This window comes from Chanodichthys erythropterus, chromosome 11, assembly GCF_024489055.1.
Source record: "Chanodichthys erythropterus isolate Z2021 chromosome 11, ASM2448905v1, whole genome shotgun sequence".
NCBI classification, from domain to species: Eukaryota; Metazoa; Chordata; class Actinopteri; order Cypriniformes; family Xenocyprididae; genus Chanodichthys; species Chanodichthys erythropterus.
In genome coordinates, this window is record NC_090231.1 from 8,117,590 (window position 1) to 8,131,530 (window position 13,941).

Consider the following 13,941-nt stretch of genomic DNA (forward strand, 5'->3'; position numbering starts at 1 on the left):
ATAATCTACCAGCAGGAGAGGTTTGGAGTTCTGTAAAAAGTTATCAAACTTTATAAACTGTTGTTTTATAGCAGCAAGATTCAATACTAGCAGCACATCTCAATATAATGATTTTCCTCTGAGCTGTGTCATGCTCAACTAGTTTCTGCATTTCTCTGACCTTGAAGGCCTCTCGCTTTTTCTGTCTGCTCCTCTGTCCGCTTCCCCTAATCCTGTGAAATGTCTCCGAACGATTTATGATGTGTAGTTTGTCATAAATTATACTGCAAGCGAGAGAGAGCTCCTTCAGGAAACTGGAAAAAAAAAAAAAACTACGTTTGCAGGATTCTCTCCATCACAGCCGTTTTTATGCACACTATTTCTTTGTCAGCCTCATTCATTCACTGCTGTTTGAATTGGGTCTCTCAGCAGTTCCCGGTTTTATGTCTCTGTTGATTTATTCACTCCCACTCATTCTATAGGTTTCTTTACAATAAAGATGCCTAATAAATCCAGACATTTACTTTTATGACACATGAATTCTTCTTCATGAATTCCAGACGTTTCTTGTTCATAGTTTCCCATCTTATTGTCAAATGCATTCTTGTACTGGAGTTATATGGTCTGTAAAGTGGTGCCCTATGGTAACCAATGGCAACAACAGGTGGCATCTGCCCTTTGGATGAGGCAGAGCTTCCAGAATCCTCATCAGGTTTTGTGCCAAAAACAAAATACAAATAATCAATATACAAGCTGGCAATAGAATAGTGTTGAAGTCTTGGTGTAGTAGATAGAGATACAGTGAGAGAATGGTGATATTTTTCAATATAGAAAAGCTCAATAACAATATTTACAAAGACAAGTTAAACATGTTAAAGCTGCATTTGTTGTAAACGCATGTAATGATTTTGAAAAGTGGTACTCATGAATCCTGATCCTTGAAATACATTATAAATCTCTTTTGAATTATTGAACATTATAAAGAAGTTGTATTTTCTTTATACTACAGCGCTGTTGAATGCTCGAATCTGATTGGTTGACCAACATTCTAAGGTGTGCAATTATTTTCAGGGAAACACATGGCTAAAGTAGTTCCAGGCAGGTCTTGACCGCATGGCAGTTCCGTATCACTCAGCCAGATGTTTTCAGTTATCTCAATAGGTCCTTACAGCCTACAACCGCAAAAGAAACAAAACCCACAACGACACAGACCAAGGTAATAACTGAGATAAACTTATAGTTTCGCTGTTAGTAGAGACAGTGCTGCCGTTAGAGACGCACAGATCAGGTATGCTAATTCACATATGCTGCTTATTCTCTCTCTCTTTCAACTGTTAATAACTGTATCAACTGTATTATTCTGCTATCAAGGCTCAAGCCTTCGTTACTAGTTCTGAAATGACGTTTTGGAATTAGCAATGGAGGCTTGGGATGAGATGCGTATGAAATTAGTCCCACACACAAGAGTGTTTTAAGGACAAAAACCTGACAAATGTCTTGAAATACAACATCGAAACAGTGTCTTGAGGTGTGGTAACCATATTATAAGCGGAATAATTGACTCTGAGCCATTGAATTGTTAGAAAATAATAACTCTACTTCACGTCGTGGCTGCATTACCACCTCGGGTGTGCATTATTTTCTAAGCCCGGAATCAATTATATTGAAATAAAAAAATTTGAAAATACCAATCATGCAAATGTGATCATGCCATTAGATTTCTTTTTAATTTGATTTGTTTTATTCTTTAATATTAATGCAAAACATTTAAGTTAAGAATTCATGCATTAGAGTACAACACTGATTAAAAACAACAATGTTTAATAAGTAATAACATTTATTATTAATATTAATCTTAATAAACACATTTTCTACCAAGCAATCTGGTCCATTAGCCTAAAGGTGATATTTTACATTATGTTGTGTTGATATCAGCTGTTACATTGCAGCTGTTATATTTATATATAAATGTGCACAATGTACAAAATATTAATTTTAATATTTATTCATTTAGCAAATAAATAAGCATAATTATATACACAACCGTTCAAAAGTTTGGGATTGGTAAGATTTTTAAAAGAAGTTTTGTCTGCTCACCAAGATTGCATTTATTTAATTAAAAATACAGTAAAACTGGTAATATTGTGAAATATTATTACAATTTAAAATAACTATTTTCTATTGGAATATAATATAAAATGCAATTTATTTCTGTGTTGGAAAAGCTGAATTTTCAGGATCATTACTCCAGTCTTCAGTGTCACAAGATCCTTCAGAAATCATTTTAATATGATGATTTGCTGCTCAAGAAACATTTCTTATTATTATCAATGTTAAAAACAGTTGTGTACTTTTTTTTTTCAGGATTCCTGAAAAATACAAATATCTAAAATACAAAGCTTTTGTAACATTATACACTATCGTTCAAAAGTTTGGGGTCAGTAAGAATTTTTATTTTTATTTTTTTGAGAAGAATTTCAAGAAATGAATACTTTTATTTAGCAAGGATGCATTAAATCAATCAAAAGTGACAGTAAAGACATTTAAAATGTAACAAAAGATTATATTTCAAATAAACGCTGTTCGTTTGAACTTTCTATTCATCGAATCCTGAAAAACAAATATTGTACACAAATATTTTGTACATCTGTGCACAATAAATGTTTCTTGAGCAGCAGATCAGCATATTAGAATGATTTCTGAAGGATCATGTGACACTGAAGACTGGAGTAATGATGCTGAAAATTCAGCTTTGATCACAGGAATAAATTACATTTTCAAATATTTTCAAATAGAAAACAGTTATTTTAAATTGTAATAATATTTCACAATATTAATGATTTTACTGTATTTTTAATTAAATAAATGCAGCCTTGGTGAGCAGACGAAACTTCTTTATCAAACATTAAAAATGTTACCGATCCCAAACTTTGAACGGTAGTGTATATTCACTATATATATATTGTACCTTGTGGCTCTTCCAATCATATTTTGGAGTCAGAGACATCTGCTTTATAATGAGATTTTAACATTACATTTCCCAAACTGCAAAGTATATTAGGAAGGGGCATTACATGTACTGTAAGAGGAAGTCACATGACCTCTCACATCTCTGTTTTCATTGTAGATTAGATTTCAGTTCACTTTTCTCCTGTTTGTTTTGGAGAAGATGATATAATGTCATAAAATACTGTGGCCTACTTTGAAAGAAACACATGGTGAAATAACCCAAACACACTGATGTGAGTATAAATCATGATTTATGTAAGTAGGAAATGCAGTCAGTGGAAACTGGCCTGAAGTAGCTGACTTCAGTTCTCCAGGAGTCAGTTGTCGAATTTGAGCGGAAATAACCAAAGACACACGGCAGCCTGGTGGTCCATCAGCCAACTGATCTTAAATCATGTCTGTATGGCACAAACCTTTTTTTTTCGTCCTGGAACTCACGGGTGAACCCCTTTCAGCAGCATTGAGACTCCTGTCCATTATTTCAAGCTACCGTCGTGGCATAAAACAAACTTTTTATGGTGATGTGTGGCACAGCAGGAGAGAAACTACAGCGGCGCTCATTAAGACTTTACAGTGGCATGCACTGACCCCAGACCAGCTCAGTTTAAGTACATGTGAGTAACCAGAGCCATTAAAAACCCTGCAGCTGTAAATCAGAACATTTACTTTCAGGTCAGGGAACAGTTACAGGTTTCCTCTTTGAGGTCTCAGACTGGATTTTATTTTTTTTATTATAGTGCTTAATGGGAAAGGTCAGTATGCGTTATGTAAAACCTGATCCTTGACCGCTGCTCTTTTAACCTCACAGTATGTTCTGCCAGCACATCCAGGACAAACAATCAATATACAAGGAAAACCTTTGCCATATATATATATATATATATATATATATATATATATATATATATATATATATATATATATATATATATATATATATATATATATATATATATATATATATATATGTATATACATAAATAAATAAATATATAAATATATATATATATATATATATATATATATATATATATATATATATATATATATATATATATATATATATATATATATATATAATATATAATATATATGTAGTCAAACCAAAATGTATTCAGACACCTTGAACATTTCATTCATTAATACAGTTTATTCACTATAGTTTAAAAAAGGTAATACAATATGACAAGATCTCAGAGTTAAACTGTGTCAGAAAAAAATAATCTTAATTATGTCAGATAACACTAAAGCAAAACATGGTCAGGTCAAAGTGTCTGAATAATTTTTGGTTCCAAATGTTTATCAATTTTACTGGTAGTCCACTGTATGAATAATTTTTGGGTAAAATTTGTCACAGTTTACTTTATTTTTCTATCCTCACATAAATGAACTATAGTGTCCTGCACCCACTAGTAAAAATATATCAAAAATATATTCCAGATTCACATGCTTATGTGAGTGTGTGAATATGATTATGTTTGCACTCATCATCGCTAATTATTCCATAACCTGAGGTGAAAGTCTGAGTGAACTCTTCGGGCCTGCAGCTGAATGATACCATCTTGAATTTGTCTCTTCACAGACACCATGGTTAAGCACCTGCAGTCCATGGACGCTGCCCGGAGTTTCTCTGAGTTTCGTCAGGAGGCCGGCATGCTCCACTCTCTGCAGCACCCGTGTGTCGTGGCTCTGGTGGGCATCAGCATACACCCGCTGTGCTTCGCCCTGGAGCTGGCGCCGCTCGGCAGCCTCAACACCATCCTGGAAGAGAAAGCCAAAGGTGACATATTACCACAGAATCTGGCCTGTATTTTTCTGTTTGCACAAAACTTTATATATTTATCTGCCTTAATGATCGAATATTATAATTCATTATATATTGTTATAAATTTTTATATTTAAATAATAAATTAACATAATATAATATAAATATAAAAATATATGTAAGATTATAACATACCTTTTAATAATACTGAATATTAACATATAAATATAGAAGTCACTCCTGAGCATTTAATTGTATTAATAATATATACATTATTTCAGTATAATATAAATGCCACTGTGAATATCTCTATTTTAAAGTATCTCTTGAGCATTTGTGAAAGTTTTACTAGTGTAAGCAGTGTACTTTTATTTATATATATATATATATAAATTCAGCACTCAATTTAGCAAGTTTTTGTTTTAGTTCTGCATAACTTTTTTTAGACAATGCTGAAAATGTGTCATCAGTCTATTTTTGTGCAACAGTTGTTTGTGAATGTTTTATACTTCAGTCTTTTTATGGCATCAGTGTGGAAGCATGTTTCCGTCACTAAATAAAAAAATAAAAAATTGGTAATTGCAACTTTTTATCTCACAAAAAGTCAGAATTGCAAGATGTAAAGTCAGAATTGAGAGATCTAAAGTCAGAATTGAGAGATCTAAAGTCAGAATGGCTTGATGTAAACTCAGAATTGCGAGATATAAAGTCAGAATTGCGAATTATAAAGTCAGAATTGTGAGTTATAAAGTCGGAATGGCGAGATCTAAAGTCGGAATGGCGAGATCTAAAGTCGGAATGGCGAGATCTAAAGTCGGAATGGCGAGATCTAAAGTCGGAATGGCGAGATCTAAAGTCGGAATGGCGAGATCTAAAGTCGGAATGGCGAGATCTAAAGTCGGAATGGCGTGATAGAAAAGTCGGAATGGCGTGATAGAAAAGTACGAACCGCGTGATAGAAAAGTACGAATCGCGTGATAGAAAAGTACGAATCGCGAGAAATAAAGTACGAATCGCGAGAAATAAAGTACGAATCGCGAGAAATAAAGTACGAATCGCGAGAAATAAAGTACGAATCGCGGGAAATAAAGTACGAATCGCGAGAAATAAAGTACGAATCGCGAGATATAAAGTCAGAATCGTGTGACATAAAGTCAGAATTGCGAGATATAAAGTCTGAATTGCGAGATATAAAGTCAGAATTGCGTGATTTAAAGTCAGAATTGCGAGATATAAAGTCAGAATTGCGAGATATAAAGTCAGAATTGCGAGATATAAAGTCAGAATTGCGAGATATAAAGTCAGAATTGCGAGATATAAAGTCTGAATTGCGAGATATAAAGTCTGAATTGCGAGATATAAAGTCAGAATTGCGTGATTTAAAGTCAGAATTGCGTGATTTAAAGTCAGAATTGCGAGATATAAAGTCAGAATTGCGAGGTATAAAGTCAGAATTGCGTGATTTAAAGTCAGAATTGCGAGATATAAAGTCAGAGTTGTGTGACATAAAGTCAGAATTGCGAGATATAAAGTAGTGTTGTATTGTATTGTGAGATATGAACTCGTAATTCTGAGAAAAAACATCAGTTATTTTTCCCTCACAATTGGACATTATAACACGGAATTGCAAGTTTATATCTCACAATTCTGAATTTATAACTCGCAATTCTGAGAAAAAAAGTCACAATTAGCTTTTTTATTTTTTGTTTCATGGCGAAAACAAACTTCAATACATCAGAGTAAACCTTAAAAGAGAAAAATACTCCAGTCTTCTGCGTCACATTAAGTGTTTCAGTGAATAAAAATTTGTCAAAAGTTCACAAAAAATAAAAATCTTAACATCATTAACTCACCCTAATGTCATAATAGCATCATAAAAGTAGTCCACACAACTCTTCTGAGGTCATATGATGGGTTTGTGTGAGAAACAAACTGAAATTTACACCTGTCATTTCTGCTTGACTGTCCTGAGGTTCTCTCTACATGCCGCTGGGTCACATGCTCACCTTCAAAGTGGCCTATCAGATCGTGACAGGCCTGGCATATCTTCACAAGAAGAACATTATCTTCTGTGACCTCAAGTCTGACAACATCCTGGTGTGGTCTCTGGACGCGGAGGACTCTGTAAACATCAAGCTGTCTGACTACGGCATCTCCCGGCAGTCCTTTCACGAGGGAGCTTTAGGGGTCGAGGGCACGCCCGGGTACCAGGCTCCGGAGATTCGGCCTGGCATCGTCTATGATGAAAAGGTACCAAAGGGCTCTTACTGATCTAATGAGTTTGATTGGCTGTCAAACAGCCAGCTTTTAGTGTGACAACAAAGGTCAAAGTCTGTTTGCTGCCTGAATTCTAATTGAATTCAGACACAGGGGTCAAGTCTTTTGGTCTTTAAGATCCAGTCTTTAAACTCCTGCCATGCCCATATAAAGCTGCTTAACCAGTAGCTTTCACACATGCCAGAAAGGAATGTTAATTATGACTATATGCAAAATACTGCTTAGGTGGAGTAACTTCATCACAGGAATTATGTTATTTATAACTAGAACAAGTTAGAGAACAAATAACATATTTAATGGAAGAATTAATGTAAGCTTTACATATCTTTACTTAAACTCTTCAGTCACTTTCCATTTTAAGTGCTTTACATTTACATTTATCCATTTGACAGTCCTGCTCGGACTATTTTCTGATTATTGAGCCCCAGAATATTTTTTAACTGGCTTTTCTCAAAGATTGTTATGCTACTGTATCCATTGTTACTTTAGTAATATTTATATACTGTTTTATTATTTATTAATATTATGAATTAGCATTTAGATTTTTAGTTTTTGTCATTTTTATAGTTTCATATATTTTTAATAGTGCTGTCAGCTTGATTAATCACATCTAACATAAGTTTGTTTACATAATATGTATATATATATATATATATATATATATATATATATATATATATATATATATATATATATATATATATATATATATATATATATATATATATATATATATATATGTGTGTGTACATATACATACATACATGCATACATGCACAACCTATGTAATAATCACACTTATATTATGTAAACACAAACTTTTGTTAGATGCGATTAATCAATTAGCAGCACTCATTTTTAAAAAATATTTCTATTTAGCTTGAATTTATTTTTATTTCAATTTTAGTTTTACAAATTTTAGTACTTCAACCTATTTCTACGGAAGAGGATTAGGGACAAGCAATAATAAAAAAATAAAACCATCTCGAGATTAAAGTTGTTAAATTTCGAGAAAAATCTTGTTAAATTTCGAGAAAAAAGTCAAAATAAAATGTTGAGAATAAATTCATTAAATTACGAGAAAAAAATCTTTAAATTTCGAGAAAATACTCTAGATAAAATGTTGTGAACAAATTCATTAAATTATGAGAAAAATGACGTTAAATTTCGTGAAAAAAGTCGAGATAAAATGTTGAGAATAAAGTCATTAAATTCCGAGAAAAAAGTTGTTAAATTATGAGAACAAATTCATTAAATTATGAGAAAAATGTCGTTAAATTTCGAGAAAAAAGTCTAAATAAAATGTTGAGAATAAATTCATTAAATTACGAGAAAAAAATTGTTTAATTTCGAGAAAATACTCGAGATAAAATGTTGAAAACAAATTCATTAAATTATGAGAAAAATTACGTTAAATTTCATGAAAAAGTCGAGATAAAATGTTGAGAATAAAGTCATTAAATTACGAATTTGATCTCATAATTTAATGACTTTATTCTCAACATTTTATCTCGACTTTTTTATCGAAATTTAACAAGATTTTTCTCGCAATTTAACAACTTTAATCTTGAGATGGTTTTATTTTTTTATTATTGCTTGGCCCTAATCCTCTTCCGTATATTTCACTTAGTTGCCACGACAAAAAATTCTTCATTTAATTTTTCATATAATATTTATTTGCGTTAAGCTTTATTTCAATTACCTTAAAATGATTTGTAATAGTTTTAGTTTTAATAACATTTACAACACTGGTAGGATCCAGCATTTTATTGTACTCATGTAAATAATTGTGCATTAGTGTCAACTGATCATGATCATGATTTTTTTGCTTGTTTTTACAAACTGAGGAACAAGTTGAAATGATCTTCAGTGGTAATTGACAGCACGCCACAGAATCTGTCAGTAGAGCTTAACTTGTTTTGAACCAGGAAGCGTTCCTTTCATCAGTTTGTTTGCTCCAAGAACCCACATTCAATAGTGAATCTGAAAGCGGTGTGTCTTCAGGGTGTTTAGAGAAGTTTTCTTTGAAATTGCATAGGGATTTCCCTTCAAAGACGGATTTGAGATCCAGTGAGGCTTTTAGGTCAATTCACAAGGCTGATTTGTTTTCCAGCTTGGTTTGTATGAGTATGCATGGATCATGTCCAACAGAACAGAATGAGATCTGTTAACATGTTTCTAATGGAATTTATGACCGTGTTTCCTCAACTTTCATGCAACGTCATGAGAGAATGACAGGTATTCATAGATGTTTTAGTTATAGGCACAGTTCCTGTATGCTGGTCAAATTTGTTTTGGAATTTTTTTTTTCTTTTTTTTTTCCTTCACTGATTTTTAGGTCCTGCTGAAATCTAGATGTTTTTCCACATATAGTTTTTAGAGGAAAATCTGCAGAAACATGATTTTATTTTTCCAGTAGACTGTTAAAAACACATCCTATGCATCCTGAATAAGATTAGTCTTTAAAAAGGTCGCATTCTCGATTTCATCACCCATATGATCCAATTCCTAAATGACAACAATTTGCCCGTGTAGGCTATATTAAAAATAAAATCGTGACATTCAAATCTGCGTTCGCGCTGCCGCTGATCTAGAGAGAGTTGTCGATATAAACAGCATTACAAACAATTTTGTCAAACACATAGTATCATTATTTCTGTTACAAATATTCCAATTATCACAGAAGTATACAAAAGTGTATTATAACAGATAAACGTTGATGTCTTCGTTACCGATTAAAACAGAATAAATCACCTTTTGAAAATGTTTCAAATAGGCTAATATATCGATTGCATTGTTACGCCACTAGGTGGCAACAAATTACTGTTACAACTGTATCACTGAATCATTCGTTTAGAAACAAGTGAGGTCTTTATGAATCCAATTTGTGGTTACACTTTGCAATAAGGTTAATTTGTTAACATTAGTTAATGTATTAACTGACATGAATTAACCATGAGCAATGCATTTGTTACTGTATTTGTTAATCTTAGTTTGTTAATGTTAGTTAATAAAAATACAACACTTCATATTTTTCGTTATTTTACAGTGCATTAAACAAATACAACTCTTGATTTTAATGTTGAAATTAATGTTAAAGATTAATGAATGCTGTAGAAATGCAGGACATTATTAATTAATGTAGTTAACTAATGAACCTTATTTGTAAAGTGTTGTAAAGTGCAGTCTGTTAAACTCATTTTACAAGTATAATAAACACAAAAAGGAGTTGAGTATTGTGCATTTTGTTTTACTTGCTACTATTTTTTTTATTGGTTGTTTAATTATTATTTTTTTCCTTATTATGAAAACGGAAAACACTACACTGGAAGTTCCTGTTTCAAACTGACATTTATTTTCATTTATTTTATTTTTTTTTTAAATATCGCAATAAATATTGTATCGTAGACATTCATTAATTTTATTTTTTTTAAATATCGCAATAAATATTGTATCGTAGACTTTATATCGAGATATTATCGTATCGTGAGATTTTGATATCATTACATCCCTAGTAAGTACACTGTAAAAAAAAATATTGTTGGTTTAACAAGTAAGTTACCTGGTTAATACTATGGAAATTGGTTTAATAAATATAAACTCAAAATATAATGTTATCTGAACCACATTAATTATCCAAGTTGATTTGTCAAAAGAAAAAAAGTTGTGATTAACAAATCATGAAAATAATTTTTACAGTATAGGAGGATTGTGGGCAGTCTGAAGCTGAAAATCCAACCATCCCCCGGATCCCTTGTTATACTTATTTTATTATTTAAAAGGGTGAAAAAAATACTAATACTATTATAATAATAATAATAAATAATAATAACAACAACAACAACAACAATAATCTCAAACAAATTTTATATTCAATGAAGTGGAAATATGTACGATTATATGTCTGTTTCAGAAATCAAATATGAAATTCATTCATTTTCATTCAAATTATGCTTTTAATGTTTTGTAATGAAAAAAATAATAATTATATATTACTTGCAGCCAATAGAAAAGTGCTAATTAGGAAAATGGCTCAATGTCTCTAAATAAATATGAAAATCCCCAAAAATACATATAACATTGAAACTATGACCTTTTCATTAAAACAATATACTGATATTTCATCATACTGGAGAAAATTGTTGTTTATTTTTGTTAATAAACAAAAATATTAAATCAGTTGCGTAAGCTATTATAATAATGAAAAACTGGGAATATTTATTTAGTTTTATTTTTTTTTATTTTAAAATTTTATTTATGTTATATTACTTTATATTGGTGACCTTTTTATATTTTGTTTTCTGTTTATTTATGTTCTTTGAACCTTGTTAAAGGGGAGGTGTAAAGCTATTTCATGCATTCTGACTTATTTACACTGTTAAAGAGTTGGATTCTCATGCTTAGCATGGCCAAAATTTTAAAACACGAGTTGGACGTGTGAATGAGTATTTCTGAGTTTTTCTGTGCCAAATGACTACTTCTGGTTTTGGTACAGCTTTCAGAGAGTTTTTTTCTAGTATGGCCTTTTATCACGTAATAAAGGGCGGAATTCCTTGTTTGGGCACTTCTCCCTGATAATCGTGCGCACACACATCACCCAGAGCAAGATCACGCCCATCAACGCGCTTCGTTCGGGATACGGAAGCCGAGAGATTTTTTTTTTAACAATGGCTGTGTCCCAATTCAGAGTCTGCACCCTTTGAAGGCTGCATACATCATCGGGCTCATTTAAGAAAAATAAGCGTTAGATTGCAACGTAAAAAACAACAGTTACAGTATTTTTCACCTCACAATGAATTTCAGTCAATTTTATTACGGTTACTTTTCTTAAATATGACATCCTTAATGAAGTATTCAGCCTTCAAATGCGATCTCCGAAGGACGCAGCCTCCGAAATGAGACTCGGCTCCTGTCACCGAAGGAGTGTTTTTAGTTGTAAGGGAAAGATTACCTTATTCAGCTTGCCAAAAAACCCAGCAGTTTGTTTTTCCGGGACAGAGTTATGCACGTATGTTTGTTTTTTTCCCGGGATTTCGTTGATTAATACTTTGTAAACAAGTCCCAGTTCAGCGCTGGATTTGCAGACCGCGGGAGGTGAGTAAAGCTGCATCAGATGTCTGTTTTGTTGGCAATCGGAGCGCAAGTGCATAAAACGTAAACGCCACAAACGTTTTTGTTCCCTTTGTATGTATAATAATGTCGCTGCTAGCAGAAATCTCTAAGCAGAAGCTGTGCGTGCTCTTTAGCTCCTCCCACAGCACTGACGGCAGACACGCCTCCAGGATCTCGGTTTAGCGTATCTATCTTTTATAAATATGACAATACTAAAGACTTCGGAGATATGAAGGATGCATTGTTACTCTAGATGTACTCAAGATTAACATGAGATTGGCAGAAACTGTGTGTGATACCCCCCCTTAAACTAAAAATAGGGGAAATTTTCCATTTTCAGTGGCCTCAGACTTTTGGACACCAATATGTTTCATGGAAAAAGGAAGGTCACACAGATTCCCTTGAGTATAAACCAACAGGAATCATTCAGTGGTGTTTCTTCTGTCTCACTCTGTGATTGACAGCTTGCTATTTAGAATAAAGTCTCCTTAGAGGCATTTTAATTGATCACTGATTCATGTAATTGCTAATGAAATCATTACCGTAATAGCCTTTTAATGTGAGATATCTGCACTCAAGGCAGCTAGATTGAGAGAAAAGAGTCTGTGTAGATTGTGTGTGTGTGTGTCAACTGCAAACTATTTCCTGCTCTTTCACATGCCTGCTCTGTGATGTCATTTCAAGCTCCTGAAACTGAAGCGAAATATGGGAGCATGCCTTTTTTCCTTTGTGTTGGCAAAGCAGTGCGCTCTAAAAATACAGTCCTGGATTGACACGGCTCTCGTCAAAGCTCATGTCCACTTATAGAACTGACCTAGAAATACGTTTAATAAAAATATGTCACCGTCCCCAGAGCATCTGTCGAATCAACATCAGGAGTGCGTGACGTACATGTTGCTGTGTCAGTAATGATCCTTTTGTTAAGTCATCCTTTTCTTTTCCATCTCTCCTCCCTTCTAGTCTCGCATTTCAGACTGATCTAGGCAGGACTTACACTGGAAAAAAATGATTTATTATTTTGTCTTGTTTTCCAGTACAAATTCTTAAAGCAAGATACATTTACTGGAGAGACAAATAACTTAAGATATTGAGTCTTGTTTACTGAAAAATGTACAGGGCAGGAGCAAGCTCAGTTGTTTATTATTGTTTTCATTTATCAGATTGTTTCACAGCCAGAAAGTAAAGTGAAATATACAGCTCAGCTTGTGGAGATCTAGTTTACTTGCACCTGCCCTGCAAAATGGGAATTGCATGGAGTGAATTGGCTGTAAATGAGCCATGGGCCATCTGAGACTGTTGAACAATATTACTGTGCATTGCTTTTAAATGACTGTTGTCATCTGTGCTTCAGGTGGATATGTTCTCGTACGGCATGGTTCTGTATGAGCTGTTGTCTGGCCGCAGACCGTGCATGGGTCAACACCAACTACAGATCGCTAAGAAACTATCTAAAGGAGTCAGACCAGCGCTGGGCTCCACAGAGGAGGTGCAGTTTCACTTTCTGCAGGCGGTGATGCAGGAGTGCTGGGACACCAAACCAGAGAAGGTACAGCGTGGTTCTGTCTTTTCTTAAAGGGCCACTATTGTGCTTTTTTTGTTTTGGAGGTCTCCCAATAGGTTTACTTGCAAAAACACTTTAATTTTCTCATAATATACATTGCACATCACTTTATTTCTCAGGATTCAGTCTCTCTAAACTCCTCCTTTCAGAGTGACTACTCTGCTCTGATTGGTCAAATGGCCCAGTCTGATGTGATTGGTCGACTGCTTACAGCATGTGTCGGAAACAAAATGTCAGT

The 13,941-nt window shown here is 33.2% G+C and overlaps 1 protein-coding gene across 6 annotated transcripts in view; it reads left to right on the forward strand.

Annotated features, from left to right (window-relative positions):
- lrrk1 (leucine-rich repeat kinase 1) overlaps window positions 1-13,941 on the forward strand; it is a 111,985-nt gene that overhangs the window by 73,219 nt on the left and 24,825 nt on the right. For all 6 annotated transcript variants that reach the window (XM_067401379.1, XM_067401383.1, XM_067401382.1 and 3 more), the window contains 3 exons: window positions 4,571-4,768; window positions 6,726-7,003; window positions 13,494-13,688. In XM_067401379.1, the coding sequence (XP_067257480.1) occupies window positions 4,571-4,768; window positions 6,726-7,003; window positions 13,494-13,688 (671 nt within the window). The remainder of the gene's footprint in view (window positions 1-4,570; window positions 4,769-6,725; window positions 7,004-13,493; window positions 13,689-13,941) is intronic.